This window comes from Zonotrichia albicollis, chromosome 9, assembly GCF_047830755.1.
Source record: "Zonotrichia albicollis isolate bZonAlb1 chromosome 9, bZonAlb1.hap1, whole genome shotgun sequence".
NCBI classification, from domain to species: domain Eukaryota; kingdom Metazoa; phylum Chordata; class Aves; order Passeriformes; family Passerellidae; genus Zonotrichia; species Zonotrichia albicollis.
In genome coordinates this window covers 9,193,027-9,211,732 of record NC_133827.1, presented here as the reverse complement: position 1 = coordinate 9,211,732, position 18,706 = coordinate 9,193,027, and the positions used below count along the sequence as shown (strand labels likewise).

At 50.4% G+C, this 18,706-nt stretch overlaps 1 protein-coding gene and 1 pseudogene across 1 annotated transcript; one reads left to right on the top strand and one right to left on the bottom strand.

The window, feature by feature from the left end:
* Positions 1–18,706, bottom strand: part of LOC141730254 (uncharacterized) — a 97,271-nt pseudogene that overhangs the window by 68,882 nt on the left and 9,683 nt on the right.
* LOC141730199 (olfactory receptor 14I1-like) lies at positions 14,938–15,870 on the top strand. The gene has a single exon (XM_074547626.1). The coding sequence runs from the start codon at positions 14,938–14,940 to the stop codon at positions 15,868–15,870; it is 933 nt and encodes a 310-aa protein (XP_074403727.1).

The window sequence follows — 18,706 nt, the reverse complement described above, 5'->3', positions numbered from 1 at the left end:
GCTAACAAGGCTTGGGGGGCCCTTTCCCCTCTGGCTGGAAGGGGCCGGGTCCCAGTCCCTGAGGGGCACCCAGGCTGTGCAAGTCCCTCAGTGTCACAGCAGCCTTCACATGGAGCCCCGTGGATCAGAGCATGTTCCAAAGGGGCCCTTGAGGCAAACAGGGAGATCTGGTCTGGCAGGATGTGTTAAACAATAGAAACAATATATACATATTGTTTACACATATGTGTATACACATATATGCCCACATATATATGTGAATATATATGAAATATATAAATGTGTATATATATATATGTATATGTATGTCTTATTATGCTATAAATATGTATATAGATATTTATTATATCTATATTTCACTTGTACAAATGCATATCAGCTCAAGATTAAAACCACCTTCTGTTGCTCCATGTGGGAGCATTCCAACAATAATTGTTCCTTCTGAAGGTGCTGTTTCCTATGCATTCTCAACAAATTCATCTTTGTCTGCCCAAACCCACAAGGTCTCTTCCTTTTCCATTTGAAATTTTTGGATGCATTTGAAGCCATCCAGGGGTGCAGCTTCTTTTACCCGACTGCCCCACTGCTCCCACAGGGCTCCAACCTCAGCCCACTCCAGAGCCAGGGAACTCCAGGGAAGGGCTTCCCAGCTGGGAATTTCTGAGGGGACTGATTCCTCACATTGACACTGAACAAGTGACATTTTGTTTTCATCTGGCCAGACTGTGCCAGATGAAAACAGTTTTGTTTTACCAGTGGGCAGGGTCAGCACCAAATTCCTTCAGACTCCAGCTGAAGGAATCAGTGTCATTTCCTGCAGTTCAGAGCAGCAAAGAATCACAACAGGAGCAGCTCAGCAATGCAACCAACCATCCCCACCAAAGATTGCCTGCAGTGATTAACAAAGATCCAGCAGCATTTACCCTCAGCCTTTACCATCCCCCAGACCCACACAGCAGCTGGGGAAGCTGTCACAGCCAAGGGCTGCAGAGCCACTCCTGGGCACTGGGAATTCCTGCAGGTGCCTCCAGCCCCAGGTGAGGCTCCAACCCTGCTGGGAGAGGGCCCAGCTCTGACAGTGCTGAATGAACAAACTGACAGCACTGCTAGTGTGGCCACATCTGCTTTCATCCTCTTCTTGGGTCCCTCCCAGAGCCTGGCCAGGGCTCAAGGAGGAACCAAGGGAGGTGACTTTGACCATACAGCCCCAAACAAGGCCCAATGTCAGATTTCACGGCCTTGTCTGGCTTCTAAATACACAAAGGTCAATACATGTTTCACTAATGAGTGGCTACATCTATCTCAGTGCTAATAACCATGCATATTTCATCAGGGAGCAGATACAAAGATAACCTTTGCTTGGAAGGTTCATCCAGAGGCCACCTTTGGCTCAGGGCCTGCTGTCCAGGCCTCACTCAGGGCTGGTGTCCAGGCCTTGGCACTTCAGGGACGTGGTTTAGTGCTGGGCTTGGCACTGCTGGGTGAGCAGCTACACTGGGTGAGCTCAGAGGGCTTTTCCAACAGAAAGGCTTCTGTGATTCCATGATTATATCCACTGCATTGAGCTGGGCCTATTTTAGCAGCATTCCTTTGCTCCAAAAGTGTGGGATCTCAGCACCTCAGGACTGAGGTGCCGAGTCACCGAGACCACCCTTGGGGGGCTCGGGAGTCCTGGAATGTTGCCAGAAGTGTTCTGGTGGCTGGACTTTGATCCTACACAGGAGACGACACCTGTATGAGGATGGGAGGATTTCACCGGGTGAATGGTGAAGGGATAAGTTAATTAGAGAGTGAAACACAGGGTTTAGGATTTCTGTACAGGGGGGGTTTAGAGAAGTAAGATGGAGGAACTGGGGCGTGTCCTGTCCTTCTGCTTCTTCTTCTTCTCCTCCATCTTCTGTGGTGATGGTGGCACTTTAGGATTGGTTATTACTAAAAGTGCACTGGTTAATAAGGGTAAAAGGTATTGGGGAAAAATGCTAAATATTGTATACGTAACTTTGAGTATAAAGATAGGTAACCGCCCCGGAGGGCAGGAGAGTGTGTTCATGGCTGGCTGCTGAGCAGACCTCTGTCGGGCCGAGAGAGAATCTTTTAGATAAGCAATTAATAAACACCGAGACCGAGAAAAGATTTGAAGCCTCTTCTCATCCTTTGAAGCGCGGGCTGCCCCAAGGCCACCCCAGGCCTTTCCAGGCTATCCAAACAGCCGGGATTCGGACAGAGTGTCAAGGCAATTAGAAAGGACTTCAGGGTACTGGGTCAGGTAGTTGATAGGGCAGGAGCACAGGTAGTGTTCTGCTCAGTCCCTTTGGTGGCGAAGAAAAATGATGAAAGAAACAGAAGAATCCGCATCATCAACAAGTGGCTTAAGGGTTGGTGTCATCAGCAAAATTTTGGATTCTTTGATCATGGGGAAACTTTTACAGCATCTTCTCTGCTGAAACCAGATGGGGTACACCTCTCTGTTAAGGGCAAAAGGTTTTTAGCTCATGAACTGGCAGACCTCATTGAGAGAGCTTTAAACTAGGTTTGAAGGGGGAAGGGGAACCAGCTGAGCTATATGGAAACAGGCCCAAGAATTGCAAGGCTAAGAAAGGGGTAAAGTCAGTAGCCCAGATGAGGTGCATGTATACCAATGCACGCAGCTTGGGCAACAAACAAAAAGAGCTGGAGGCCATGGTGCAACTGCAGAGCTGTGATGTAGTTGCCATCACGGAAACATGGTGGGACAACTCACATAACTGGAGTACTGCACTGGATGGATACAAGCTCTTCAGGAGAGACAGGAAAGGAAGAAGAGGTCGAGGGGTGGCCCTTTATATTAAGCAAACTTTTGATGCCATAGAAATTGAAACTAAGGAAGATGGAGTTGAATGTCTATGGGTAAGAATTAAGGGGAAGGCCAACAAGGCTGACACCATACTGGGAGTCTGTTATCGTCCACCCGACCAGGAAGAAGAGGTAGATCACTTATTCTATAACCAGCTAGGTAATGTTTCAAGATCATCAGCCCTTGTTCTTGTGGGTGACTTCAACCTACCAGACATCTGCTGGGAACTTAATACAGCAATAAAGAGGCAGTCCAGGAAATTCTTAGAATGTATGGAGGACAGCTTTTTGTTGCAGCTGGTGGGTGAACCCACCAGGGGAGGGACTATGTTAGATCTGCTGTTTGCAAACAGAGATGGGCTGGTGGGAGATGTGGTGGTTGGAGATCGCTTGGGGCAGAGTGATCACGAAACAATAGAGTTCTCAATATTTGGTGAAGTCAGGAAAAGCACCAGTAAGACTCTTGTATTGGACTTCCGGAGGGAAGACTTTGGCCTGTTTAGGAGACTTATTCAGAGCGTCCCTTGGGAAGCAGCCCTTAAAAACAAAGGAGTTCAGGAAGAGTGGGCATACCTCAAAACAGAGATCTTGAGGGCACAGGAACCAACTATCCCTGTGTGCCGAAAGATCAGTCAACTGGGTAAATGTCCAGCCTGGCTGGGCAAGGAGTTTTTGGAGGAACTTAAGAATAAAAAGAGGATGTATCCGCATTGGAAGAAGGGTAAGGTCTCTAAGGAAGTATTCAAGAAGGCTGCTAGAGCATGCAGAAAAAAAATTAGGGAGGCCAAAGCTCAGTTTGTACTTAGAATGGCAACTTCTGTAAAGGATAATAAAAAATGTTTTTACAAATATATTAATGGTAGAAGGAAAGGTAAGACCAGCCTTTGTTCTTTATTGGACAAAGGAGGGAACTTAGTATCTGAAGATGAGGAAAAGGCAGAAGTGCTTAATGCCTATTTTGCCTCAGTTTTTAGTGGCAAGATGACTTGCCCTCAAGACACCTGCCCGCCTGGGCTGGTTGATGGTGACAAGGAGCAGAATGGTCCCCCCATTATCCAAGAGGAGGCAGTCATAGAACTACTGAAATGCTTAGATATTCATAAATCTATGGGATCAGACAGGATCCACCCCAGGGTAATGAGAGAGCTGGCAAACGAGCTCGCAAAGCCATTCTCCATAATTTACCAACAGTCCTGGCTCACTGGTGAGGTTCCGGATGACTGGAAGCTGGCCAATGTGATACCCATTCACAAAAAAGATGCAAAGGAAGATCCTGGTAATTATAGACCAGTCAGCCTGACCTCAGTACCTGGAAAAATAATGGAACAGTTTATATTAAGCGCCATCACACAAAATTTACAAGATGGCCAGGGTATCAGACCCATCCAGCATGGATTTAGGAGGGCTAGGTCATGTTTGACCAACCTGGTCACCTTTTATGACCAGGTAACCCGCCTAGTGGATGCAGGGAAGGCAGTAGATGTTGTTTACTTGGATTTCAGCAAGGCCTTTGACACTGTCTCCCACAGCATACTCCTAGAAAAGCTGGCAGCCCATGGCTTGGACAGGAACACTCTTTGCTGGGTTCAGAACTGGCTGGATGGCCGGGCCCAGAGAGTGGTGGTGAATGGTGCTGCATCCAGCTGGCGACCAGTCACCAGTGGTGTCCCTCAGGGATCTGTGCTGGGGCCAGTTCTGTTTAATATTTTTATTGATGACATGGATGAGGGTTTAGAGTCCTTTATTAGCAAATTTGCAGATGACACTAAGCTGGGAGCATGTGTTGATCTGTTAGAGGGATGGAGGGCTTTGCAGAGGGACTTGGAATGGCTGGATGGATGGGCAGAATCTAATGGGATGAAGTTCAATAAGTCCAAGTGCTGAGTCCTGCACTTTGGCCACAATAACCCCCTGCAACGATATAAGCTAGGAATGGTGAGGCTGGACAGTGCTCAGGTGGAAAGGGACCTGGGGGTGCTGGTTGACTCTCGGCTGAACATGAGCCAGCAGTGTGCCCAGGTGGCCAAGAAGGCTAAAGGCATCCTGGACAGCATCAGGAACGGTGTGGCCAGCAGGAGCAGGGAGGTCATTCTTCCCTTGAACTCAGCACTGGTGAGGCCTCACCTGGTGTATTGCATCCATTTCTGGGCCCCTCACTTTAGGAGGGACGTTGAGATGCTTGAGCGTGTCCAAAGGAGAGCAACAAGGCTGGTGAGGGGCTTGGAGCACAAGCCATATGAAGAACGACTGAGGGAGCTGGGGTTGTTTAGCCTGGAGAAAAGGAGACTCAGGGGTGACCTTATCACTCTCTTCAACTTCCTGAAGGGTGGCTGTGGTGAGCTGGGGGTCGGTCTCTTTCTCCAGGCAACAACAGACAGAACAAGAGGACACAGTCTCAAGCTGCGCCAAGGGAGATACAGGTTAGAATTAAGGAGGAAATTTTTCACAGAAAGAGTGGTCAAATACTGGAATCATCTACCCAGGGAGGTGGTAGAGTCACCATAACTTGAAGAGTTTAAAAAAAGACTGGATGTGGCACTTGGTGCCATGATCTAGTTGAGGTGTTAGAACATGGGTTGGACTCTATTGAAGTTGGAGGGAGACGACCCACCTTGCGTTGGTCAGCCATCGACTCCCATTTATTAATCAATCAACCACCTTTTATAACAGTGTTAATCAAGTTCATGCATATTGCAAAATCTGAGCTCACAATAGGTCAGAGATAACATACCAACCCCTCCTTATGTTTTCAATACCAAGATTTGGGTTCTCAAAATTATTCTTGCTTTCCCAAAACAGCCAAAGATAGAACATCCACTTGTTATGAGAAAGCTGCCTGAGAACTCTGATGTGCAAGGCTCTCAAGGCCTTCGTGCTTGTCACTTTTACCTGTAGTTAAAAATAACCTGAGAACCTCTGCTGTTCACAGAAACAGGCGGTGAGAACCTGCTCCTCACAGCTGCCTTCTAAGCCATCTCTGAAAAAATCTCCAACAGGACTCGATGATCTTAAAGGTCTCTTCCAACCTAGAATTTCTGTGATTCTGTGATTCTTGACACAGGGCAGCTCCCACCAAAGACCCTGCCCTGATTTCATTCCCAATCCATGAGCTACAACAACCATGGATGAAGTTATGAAGGCTGGCAGTGAAATGTCACTGTAAGATCTTGCTCCACTTGGATTTTGACTCCTTCTTAAGAGCTTTGACTTCAAGGGGAGGAACATCTTTTCCTGGCTGGGAACTGGAATTCCAGCCCCTGAGAATATGTGCCGTGGATCCCAGAGGGGCATTCCTGAGGCTCCCAGGGTGCTGCTTCTGCCGTGGCTCCCAAGGAGTTGTGCAGGGCCAGGAGACAAGGTCCAGCAGCTCTGTTGGTTCTGCAGTGCCACAAGGGCCCCTGGGTCGATGAGTTTCCCTTCTGCCAACAGCGGTTCCTTGGTTCCCATGATGCCCTGCTGTGTTACCATGGATATTTGGTGCCATGAAGTTCTTCAGTGTCACAATGGCCTCCCTCACTCCATGAGCTTCCACAGTGTCACAATGGACTCCTTGGATGGGCAGTGTCACCATGGACCATTGGCTCCATGCAGCACCACTGGGTCACCATGGACTCCTTGGTTCCACGAGGTCCTGGGGGTGTCTCCATGGATCCACAGTGTCACAATGGACTACTGGATCCATGTGGCCCTGCTGTGTCACCATGGCCCCTTGGTTCCATGGGACCCCAGGATCACAATTGAGTCCTTGCTTCCACGTCACCCCCTCAGTGTCAAAATGGCCCCCTCATTCCATGAGGAACAACAGAAGTTTTGTAGAAACATTTAGCAAATCCTGCTTAACACAGCTGGGAACATCTGTTTGCATTCAAGAGAGAGGTTAAAGGTGAGGATGGCACCAGCAGCTTCCATCTGCAACAGAGATCCAGGGAAAGGACAAGGACAGACAATTCAGCTGCAAGACACAGAGAATTCTGCTTCCAGAGATCATTTCTGCTCACACTGTCCCTTGGAGAACGGTGACACCATTCCAGGCAGCCTGGACTGAGCAGGTGGTTCTTGAGAGGGGTTTGTTGTTCAGGAAACCTGCTCAGGCTTTTCCATTCCATCCTTCCCAACAGGAAAACTTTTCCTGTGCCTGTGTGCAGGCAGAGCCCTGAGGAGAGCAGGTGGGACATGGTGCAATGGGCTGGGACATGGAGCTGCAGAGCGCAGGGGACATGGATCTGCTGGAGGGCACAGGGATGTCAGTGCCAGGTGGGCCATGTCAGACATGGTGAGGCTGGGGGTGAGGAGCAGCTTGTCCAAACAGGGTCAGCCCTCAAGGGGCTTATTCTTCTCTGTGCCCAGACCTCCTAAGGAGACATTCAGCATTAGGATAACCTGGGGAATGCTTCTATCAGGTCTTCTCTGATCTGGACAATAATAAAATACTCACTTGATTAATAAAATGTCATGAGGTGTACTTTGAAACCTTCCTCCTTAACAAAACTACAAAGTGACTCTAATCAGCTGCACAAGCCCTGGAGACCTGAAGACCACTGAAGGTCCGAGGGCTTTCTCTATTTTATTGAGCCCCATAGTGATTTAGGGGCTGAGTCCAGGACCCTCAGGCACTGAGAGAAGGTTGAAGAAGATGCCCAAGGAGTCAGAAGCAAAACTCCAAGTCCCCTGGAGCATCACTGGGCCCCACTGAGGGCAGGGAGTGCCAAAGGCTCCCCAGGGACTGCTGAGAGCAGATCCTTGAGGCCAGGATTGCCAAGGGCTCTGAGCAGGGAACTGCAATGCTGAGCAAGGCCTGGGCTGGCTGGGGGAAGCAGAAAGGCCAAGGCCTGAGCCCAGCCTGGGACAGCAGGGCCTGTCCCTCATGGGTGGCTCAGGGCTGTTTGTGGGGCACTGGGATGTGAGAGGCAGCAAGGACAAATGTCATAAACCTGTGTGACACTACAGATCCTTATGGAACCAAGGGGCCAGTGGGACACTGTGGGAAGTTGTGGAACCAAGGGGATCATTTTGGCACTGTTGGAGCCCATGGAACCAAGGAGCCAGTGTGACACCGTGGGACCTCATGGGAACAAGAGGCCATTGTGAGCCTGCGGGGCTGGAACACCCAGAACACTGAAATGCTGGGGGTAACCAAAGCTTCCTTTCCTTGAGTTTGGTGCACAGGAGAAACACCAACCAGATATTGCCAACATGGCCAGATGCAAAGAATATTCTTGATAGGAAGGGACCCACAAGGATCATCAAGTCCAGCTCCTAAGTGAATGGCCCACACAGGGATTGAACCCACAACCTCAGTGATACCAGCACCATGCTCTAACCAACTGAGCTAAGAGGTCAAAATGACAAAAAATTTTACTGGCAAAATACATACAATCAAGGAATTTGGGCAAAGCACTTAATAAAACATCCACTTCAACACAAAATTCTTATCATAGCATTACCTTCATTAACCTAGCCCATTTAACTCAAAAACCTTTAACCCTTAAAATGTTAAGTGATCCAAAAATGTTCTAGGTAAGTAGGTTAGAAGGAGAAGAAATAGGGAACACCAGAAAGACAGAAGATCTATAGAAAGACACACACATAGGTACCAACTGCTGGGGTTCCAGCACCGCTAACAGAGGAACCCCAGGAGAAGGCAGGATCCAGACCCTGGGCTGGTCTCGTGCTCTGGCTTTTAACCCCCTGGGTCTTCATGGCCCCACCCCTGGTGTGGGACTGCCAGTTGCTTGCCCAATCAGAGTCAGGGTAGCACCAGCTTCTGGTGTGTGATTGATTGGCATCTCAGCCAATCAGAGCTGGGTTAGCACAGCCCCCTGCTGTGTGATTGACAGCTCTGCCAGCCAGGACTGGGGCAGGGCTCTGTCCCACCACAAACCAAGGTCTGACCCAGCCCTGGCCCTACTCGGGCATTCTGAGCATCCCAAGGTGTCTCGGGACATCGATTTCATCCAGCCTCTGACAGTGACCACAGTGACACTACAGAACCTCATGGAGCCATGGGTCAGTTGTGACAATGTGGGTCCAAGGACACCATGGTGACACTACGGAACCTCTTGGAACCAAGGGTCCATGGTGACACTGTGGTTCCTCATGGAATCGTGGGGACCATTGTGAAACTCAGGAGCCCCAAGGAACCAAGGGTTCATGGTGACCTTGTGCAGCCCGGAGTGCCACGGAGAAGCCACTGTGACACAGCGAGGGCACATGGAGCCAAGGGGCCATGGTGACCAATCAGGGCTTTGTGGAACCATGAAGCCATTGTGACATTACAAGGCTTCATGGGAGCACGGGGCCATTGTGACACTACAGAAGCAAGGAAAACATTGTGACACTCCAGGGCCTCGTGGAACCAAGGAGACCATTGTGACACTGTGGGGTCCCATGAAACCAAGGGAACAGGGAACAGGTCTGGCTGGTTGGGCCTCCTGGGGACCCCCTGACAGGTCCAGGTGACCTTGGCATGTTGAGGTCTGCTTCCTGTCTGCCCCTGAAGCCCTGGAGCTCTGGGCTTTCCTTCCTATGGCAGAGAACTGTCCTTCGCCTCTACTGGCCACCTCTCATCTGCCTTTGAAACACTGAGGTCATGTGCTTTTCTTTCTTAGGGGAAAAAACCATCAACCTCGACCAGGCACACATGGCCAAAATTGGGCATCTGCCTCCAGAATTCCCTACATGCAAGGATAGCTCCCGGACAAAAGCTGCCAGGACTGACAAGTCTGGTTAACCTTGGCTTCCTGATGGCTGGCACTTATCTGCCTTTGAAACACAGGGGCTCTGTGCTTTCCTTCCTATGGAAAAGAACCATCCTTTTTATCTGCACAAAAATGGCCCATGATGGGGTTCCACCTCCCAAATTCTCTATATCCAAGGGTTGATTTCAGACAAATGCTACCAGAACAGAGAGGTCTGGCTTGCCTAGGCCTCTGACAGCCGCCTTTCATCTGCCTCTGAAACACCACCGGTGTTCTGTGCTTTCCTTCCTATGGAAAAGAACCATCCTTCTCCTCCAGTGTCCATGTCTAAAATTGGGATTCCATGTCTGAAATTCTGAATATCCAAGGGTTGCTCCCAGGCAAAATCTGCCAGTACTGTCAAGGCTGGCTGGCCTTGGCCTCTGGTGGCTGCCCCTGCAACCCTGGGGCAGGGTTCTTTCCTTTCCATGGAGATCCCTGGGACACTGTGGGATGGATCATGGAACAAAGGGGATCATTGTGGCACCAGTGGAGCCCATGGAATCAAGGGGATCATTGTGGCACCACTGGAGCCCATGAAACCAAGGGGATCATTGTGGCACCACTGGAGCCCATGGAACCAAGGGGCCAAGTTGACACAGTGGTGCTTCATGGAACCCAGAGGCCATGATGACTCTGTGGGGCCTGATGGAACCATGGAGACCATTGTGACCCTTTCAGGGCCTCGTGTCACCAAGGGGGCATTATGATACCTCTGGGCCTCCTAGAAGCAAGGGAACATTGGGACACTGTGGGGCCCCATGGAACCGAGGGAATATGGAGCAGGTCTGGCTGCAAGTACTGGGACCAGCTGGGGTCACGGAACCATCTGCAGGTCCCAGGTGAGATATTAACTCTTTCAGTGCTTCCATCCTCCCTCGAGTGAGAGAAAAGGACAAAGTGCAGGCACATAGAGGAGCAACATGGAGACTCCGAGGGCAGCAAAGAGGAAGTTGAGTCCCAGATGGGAGGGATGAGGAGATGTCCTGATCTTGGGGCTGAAATCCTCTTGTAAAGCTATGGAGAAGGATGTAATTGATACATCAGACTCTCTTTTTCCCTGTATCGCATTGAAAAGTATGGGGACACAACTTGTTCAGCAAAGGCCTCCATGCTAAAGTAAGCAAATGTTGAAGTAACTGTGATCCTATGAGAAGTTAAAACATTTAAAAGGGGAAGAGTGATGAGATCCTGTGCCTTCACAGGGAGAAGAAAAAGATCTCTGCTCTCAGAGAAGAAGATGATTTCAGAAACAGATTGTCATGGTTTGACCAGGAAGGAGTGGGAATTCTGGGAAGCTGTGGTCAAACCAATGAAGGTTTTGGGTTTCATACTGACACCTGGTGTAGCCAGTGGGGTTTGGACACACCTCCGAGAATACACAGGGGTTAAAAGCAAGGCACTGCCCTGGCACTTCCTCTTTTGGACACCGCGGCTAGGAGTTCAGATCTCTCTCCCCCGCCCAGCCTGTTGCTGCTGGGCGGGGGAGGGGCCGGCCATGCGGTAGGCCTGGGGCCTGGACAGAGGTGGGGGTTGAGGGGGTTTCAAGGATGGAAGGGTGGCGGAGCCCCAAGAGACATCGAGTGGCCAGCCCCCCCCCCCCCCCCTCCCCTCCGGGAGGGAGAGCGGCCGGCCGCAGCAGCAGCACGTGTGGGAGTATCATCTCGTCCCAGGACAGACAGAGACTGAAAACTTTTAACCCTTTCTTGCATGATTGGGGCCTTGCAAAAATGCTAATCCTCCTCGAAGCTGAATAAGAAGGGAGATGAGAGATGAGATAAGATAAGGACCTGGCCCGGAAAATTGTGGAGATGATTGGATGGGGAGAGATGATTTGGAGTGGCCTTTTGGCTGGACTTTTCTCGTGGCTATGGACTCAGTTGTTCCTGTGACACAGACTGCATTTAGGGGGAGGCAGTGCCTCAAAACCAGGAAGGTTCTTCGTGAGGACCCCCCGGCCCCAGGGGGTTGGAAAAATATGGGGGGGACAGATGTCCCAAAAGCAGAGACCGTGCCTTTTTGGAGTGAGACAAGGCATCCTTGAAAGACAACCCTAAAAGCAGCTCTGGTCCATGCCGTCAGTGGTGAGAGCACTGGGCATGGAAGGACGATGTTACAAGCGGCAGAAGGACTTTTTTTTCTTCCGGGCGGTGCCGAAGTAACAGAGAAGCACACGAGGTTTCAGTGTGCTTGCAGGAGAAGCCTATGGAACGAGAAGGACTCCTTTCCTCTTCATGAACTGATGTTTGAGTATACTAAAGTGTCGTGCCGGGCTGGGCAGTTGTTTTGGGAGAATGTATTGGATTGGGAAAGTCAGGTGGTGGGGGAGGAGGAAAATGGTTTTTTTGTAAGGTTTTCAATTCTTTTCTTCTTTTTTTTTTCCTTATAGTCCCTCCCTATTTTTCCTGTAGTTTAAGTAATAAAGTGGTCTTTATGTTTAAGTTAGAGCCTGTTTTGCTTATTCCTGGTCACATCTCACAGCAGACACCAGGGTGAGGCATTTTCATGGGGGGCACTGGCTCTGTGCCAGGCTCAAACCATGACACAGATGTAGAAAACCTTTGCTCTTAAACAGCTCATCTTTAAACTAATACCCCATAAGTTGACATGGCCCATAAACACAACTGTAAAAGAGCTTTGAAAATCTGGGAGGGATGTCACAATTGCAGATTTTTCTGGGCAGTTGCTATTCATGGAAATTGAGAGCCACAAGAGAAGTGTTTCTTATGGAGAACTCTCGATAGCATGAAAGAGAGACTCCTCTCCCTAAGTGAACTCAAGAAAGACTATTCTAGTTGGGGTAAACTCACTGGAAATTCTAGGTTTGTCTCTTCATATTGTCAGTAAGGAAAAAAAAGGTTGTAGGGAGAGGAGAAGTGTTCTGAAAGTTTTGTTCTTATTACTCTTTCTTTTAGTTGCTATTAATGAACTTTTCCTTATACCCTGTTAAAGTTTTGAGCCTGCTTTGCCGTTCTCCTAATCTTATCACAAAGGAAGAAATGTGCAAGTATATTCTAGTGAGCGCACTAGTAAATAGCCAATACTGAACCCACTAAAATAATTACTGCATTCTCCAAGACATCTCAAACTGGTGAACCAAAACCACTACAGAAACATTTCTGATGAACTGCACTAGAGCACAGGGAAATCAAGGTATAGCCATGATTTGTCAGGCTTGATCCCTATGAGCCCAGTGGTGAATTTGGAGCTGAGCCCTGAAAACTCAGGGCCTGAGAGGAGATTGAACAAACCTTTCCAAAATTCAATGTCACAAGAAAACCCCAAAGTGTCTCGAGGCATCAATGGGTCCCACAGAGGTCCATCCCAAACACAGGCTCCTCATGGACTCCTTGGAGGAGAGAATTGGAGGCCAGGATTGCACAAAAAACTCTAGGAGATTCAGTGTGGAAAGGAAAATCCAGAGTACCTTAAAAACCTTGAGTATCGCAAGACATTAATGATTCCCACTGAATGTCAGTACAAAACTCTCAAGGGACTCGTTAAAGCAGGTAACTGGGGCCATGATTGCACAAACCTCTCACAGAGTGTGTATCAAAAAAGAAACACCAAGTACTTTAAAATAACTGAAGTACCTTGAATTAGTAATGAGACCCACTGAGTGTTGTTACTGACAAAGCCTCTCCAGGGACTAATTACAGCAGATAATTGGAGGCCAGGATTGCACAAACCTCTCAGAGACTCCAAGGCCAAAGCCAAAGCCAAAGTCCTTTGAAAAACCTACAGTCCCTGGGAGCATTAGGGAGGCCCCAGGGCCATTCCTGAGCAAGGCTCCCCAGGGACTCCTTCCAGCAGATCCTTCAGGCAACTGGGATGTGGGCTAGGGGGGGATGCTGAGGGCAGGACAAGGGGCTGACAGTGCCCAGCCTGGCTGGGGCTGTGCCAGGAGGCCCCAGGGCCTCAGGACAAGGTGTCTCCTCACAGCCCTTGCTGGCACAGACCCTGCTGTGCCCCAGGGCACCAAGACTTGGCTTCTCCTTGTCCCCACCTGTCATCACTGCCTGCAGTTCTTTGCTCTGCCTGGGGCCTGGGGACACTTTCTCTGTTGTGTCCCTCAGTGGGACCCATTAAAAGTCCGAGAAAGTTTGGAGTTGGATTCTGCCTTGGAGCTCTGGAGAGGTTTCCTCAGCTCCCTCTCAGGGACTGATGTTCAGGGCTTCAGCACAAAGCCCCAGAGGCTCATTAAAGTCCTTGTGCTGTGTCTGTGCTGCTGAGCTGGGCTGGGCTCCTGGCACAGAGGCAGCTCCTGGTAACCAAGAAGAGCTTCAAAAGCACATTTCTCTTGATGAGCAGCTCTTCTGCCAGCCCAGCAGAGCTGGGGCACTGCCTGCAGCCACCCTGGGCACAGCACAGAGGCACAGAGAGCTTCCATCTGTCAGGGCTGGGAAGGTGCTGAGAAGTGCCTGGGGCACAATCACTGCCAGCCCTTGGCACAGGAACCTCTGGCTGCAGGACAATGCAGCTGCAGGTCCTGCAGTGATCTCCTAAAGCTGGAACATCCCAATGCCTACAGACCCTGTGAGTACATTCTCTGATTGTTTCTTGTGCAGAGCAGCCAGGGGTGCCCAGGGCTGTCCTGCAGAGCAGGGTCCTGCAGCCCAGGGCGCTGTGCTGGGGCAGGGACTCTGCTGCCTTCCAGGGACAGCTCTCAGCCAGGCCTGGCAGCTGCTCCCAGCACTGAGGGACAAGATCTGGGTGGGAGGAGACAGCTGGTAAGGCTTGGAAGTGTTCTCCTGATGTGGGGAGGATGCTGCATTGTTCAGGACTGCTCCCAGCATGGCATTTAACTGCAGAACATTTCCAAGTAGATTATATGGGGTGCATAGTGAGACAAGGGCTGAATAAAAGGGATATTTTGTTTTTTAAATCTACTGCTCTGGGTTGCCTGGATGTGAAATTGCACATAGATATTCATCTCTCAGTTGAAGTAAAAAAAAAAAATAAATCTCTGAGATCTGAATAAACCAGGCAGTGACAGAAATAAGCAAAGGATCAGGATCCCTTAGAGGCAGAACCAGTGTTACTTTTACAGACTCCTCAGGATTGCTCTGACTTTGCCATCAGAGCCTGCAGAGCCAGAACTGCCCCTCGGCAGTGCCAGAGCTGGGAGGTCTCGGCAAGGCAGAGCTGAGCCCCCAGGGCTGGGATGGGCTCTGGCAGCACTGGCAGGGCCCAGCCCTGGGCATAGGGAAGCAGCTGCTGGCAGGGACAGCTCCAGGCAGCAGAGGCCTGGGCAGGCAGTTGGGAGAAAGTGGCCCAAGATGTGCTGGGGTATTTAAAGTCCTCTCCAAACCCAACTATTCCTTGGTTACTTTTTTTTACAGATCCCCATGCCAAGGCACCATAGGAAATGTCCAACAGCAGCTCCATCAGGCACTTCCTCCTGCTGGCATTGGCAGACACGCGGCAGCTGCAGCTCCTGCACTTCTGCCTCTTGCTGGGCATCTCCCTGGCTGCCCTCCTGGGCAACGGCCTCATCATCAGCGCCGTAGCCTGCGGCCACCACCTGCACACGCCCATGTTCTTCTTCCTGCTCAACCTGGCCCTCAGCGACCTGGGCTCCATCTGCACCACTGTTCCTAAAGCCATGCACAATTTGCTCTGGGACACCAGGAACATCTCCTACACTGGATGTGCTGCTCAGCTCTTTTTCTTTCTGTTCTTCATGGGAGCAGAGTATTCCCTCCTGACCCTCATGTGCTACGACCGCTACGTGTCCATCTGCAAACCCCTGCACTACGGGACCCTCCTGGGCAGCAGAGCTTGTGCCCACATGGCAGCAGCTGCCTGGGCCAGTGCCTTTCTCTACTCTCTGCTGCACACAGCCAATACATTTTCCCTGCCCATGTGCCATGGCAATGCCCTGGGCCAGTTCTTCTGTGAAATCCCACAGATCCTCAAGCTGTCCTGCTCATTCTCCATTTTCAGGGAACTTGAGCTTATTGCTATTAGTGCTTGTTTAGCATTAGGCTGCTTTGTGTTCATTGTTTTCTCCTATGTGCAGATCTTCAGGGCTGTGCTGAGGATCCCCTCTGAGCAGGGACGGCACAAAGCCTTTTCCACCTGCCTCCCTCACCTGGCTGTGGTCTCTCTGTTTTTCAGCACTATTATGTTTGCTCACCTGAAGCCCCCCTCCATCTCCTCCCCATCCCTGGATCTGGCCCTGTCTGTTCTGTACTCGGTGGTGCCTCCAGCCCTGAACCCCCTCATCTACAGCCTGAGGAACCCGGAGCTCAAGGCTGCAGTGTGGAGACTGATGACTGGTTGGTTTCAAGAACATTAAACTGCTGGCCAATTTCTGCTAATCACTTGTAATAAAAGTAATCTTTCATACTTCTTGTTAGTTTGGTTGTGTGGTTTTTTTCTTTGATTTAATTTTTTCATGTTGACCACAAAACATGTCATGGTTTGCGCCATTTCTCATTTTGTTTCTCTCCACCTTCCCTATGGCCACAGACTGCGTCAGTGAGAGGCTGCACTGTTGATGGCTTTAAACAAATTAAAGGTTGTTTAAAGCAAAGTTTTCTGCAGAAATGCCCTTTTGTTGCCTTCTCTGGGGCTGCAGCAGCAATGTCTGTGTGCAGAGCTGGGGGCAGCTCAGTGCTAGCACAGCATCTCTGGTCCTGCTGGCCACACCATTCCTGATCCAGGCCAGGAGCCATTGGCCTTCTTGGCCACCTGGGCACACTGCTGGCTCATGTCCAGCCTGCTGTCCCTCTGTCCCTGTAGGTTCCTTTCTTCCTGGCTGTTGTCCAGCCACTCTTTCCCCAGTGTGTAGTGCAGCAGGGGTTCTTGTGGCCAAAGTGCAGGACCCGGCACTTTGTCTTGTTAAACCTGACTTGTTGGATTTGGCCCCTGGATTCAACCTGTCCAGGGCCCTGTGAAGAGTCCTCCCATGCTCCCCAGATCTGCACTCATACCCAGCTTGGTGTCATCTGCAAAGATGTCCTTGGTTCCATGGGGCCCCTCAGTGCCACAATGGCCTCTTGGTTACACCAGGCCCTGCACTGTCACACCAGTCTTCTTGGTTCCATGGGGCCCCAAAATTTGACAATTGTCTTCTTAATTTCATGGGGCTTCACAGTGTCACAGTGTTCTCATTGGTGCTGCAGTTTCACAGTGGCCCCTTGGTTCCATGGAGCCCCAGAGTGTCACAATGGCCCAATGGTGACATGAGCTCCCACACTGTCACAATGGTCTCTGTGGTCTCTGTGACAAGTTCCCTCAGTGTCACAATGGACTCCTTGTTTCCATGTGGCCACACAGTGTCACAACACTCTTCCAGATTCCTTGAGGCCCCATCCTGGCACAGGGGTCCCTTGGTTACAGAGGATCCTGCAGTGTCACAATGTCCCCTTGGTTCCATGAGGCCCTGCACTGTCACAATGGCCCCTTGGTTCCACTGGGCCCTGGACTCTTCCAATGGTTTCCTTGGTTTTGCAGTGCCAAAATGGTGAAACCCCTTGGTTACACAAGGCCCTGCAGTGTCACAATGGCCTCTGTGGTTCCCGAGGACCCAGAGTGTCACGGTGCACTCCCTGGTTCCATTTGGCCCCAGAGCACCACAATGGACCCCTGGTTCTGTGAGGCTGCACGGTGTCACCATGGTTCCCTTAGTTCCACAAGGCCCTGCAGTGTCACAAAGGCCCCAGAGTGTCCCAATCATCACAGAATGACAGAATCAAATAGGCTGGAAAAGACCTTTGGGATCATCAAGTCCAACCAATGCCCTAATACAGCCTTGTCACCCAGACCATGCCACTAAGTGCCACTGGAGAGGGACAATGACTCTGCCACCTCCCCCCTGGCCAGCTCATTCCAATGCCCACTCACCCTTTCTGTGAAGAACTTCTTCCTATTGTCCAGTCTGAGCCTCCCCTGGTGCAGCTTAGGGCTGTGTCTTCTTATCCTGCCCTCCAGCAGATCCACACTCACACCCAGCTTGGTGCCATCTGCAATTTGTGAATGGTGGACTCAATCCCCTCAGCCAGATCATCAGTGAAGATATTAAACAGGACTGGGCCCAGCACAGATCCCTGGGAAACAGCACCAGTGCCTGGACACCAGCTGGGTGCAGCACCATCCCCACCACTCTCTGGGCCCAGCCTCCAGCCAGCTCTTAAATCTCCCAGCGAGGAGGGAACCTGCCTAAGCTGTGGGCTGCAGCTTTTCCAGGGAATGCTGACAGAGACAGTGTCAAAGGCTTTTCTGAAGTCCAGGCACACTACATTCACAGCCTTTCCCACATCCACAGGTGGGTCACCTGGTCATAAAAGGAGACCAGGTTGGTCAGGCAGGACCTGCTACCCCTAAATCCACGCTGGCTGGCTCTGACCCCTCGGCCATCCTGTGGGTGCCCTGTGATGGCACTCAAGGTGATCTGTACCATAATCTTGCCAGGCACCCAGGTCAGGCTGACAGGCCTGGAGTTCCCCAGCTCCTCCTTCCAGCCCTTCTTGGGGATGGGCTCACACTGGCACCTCCAGTCCTCTGGGACCTCCCTGCTGAGCCAGCACTGATGGTAAATGATGGAGAGCAGCTTGGGGAGCTCATCCACAGCTCCCTCATCCCCCTGGGATGGATCCCATCCGATCCCACACACCTGTGAGCATCTGAGTGGCTCAGCAGGTCACCAACTGCTTCCTCCTGGATATCAGGGGGACTGTTCTGCTCCCTGTGCCCATCCACCAGCTCAGGAGAACACTTGTCCTGAGAACAGCCTGTCCTAATATTGAAAATTGAGAAAAACAAGGTGTTAAGTAGCTCAGCCTTTTCCTTATCTTTAGTTTCTATATTCTCCACTGCCTCCAATAAAGAGTAGAGGTTCTCCTTCTCTCTCCTTTTGCTAAAAATATTTTATACAAACTCTTTTTTTTAAAGGATGGGCCAGATTAATTCAGATTACTTTCTGATTGAGCTTTCACCTCTCCGATTTTCTTTCTGATATGCTAAGGGCATTCTTAAACAATTCCTGAATTGCCAGTCCTTTTTTCCCCTGAGCTTCCACAAAAGCTCCATGGGCAGCCAGGACAGACTTTTTCCTGACTAGATCATCTTTTGCCACACTGGGACAGGCTGCTCCTTCCCCTTTAAGATTACTTTCTTGTAGTGTGTCCATC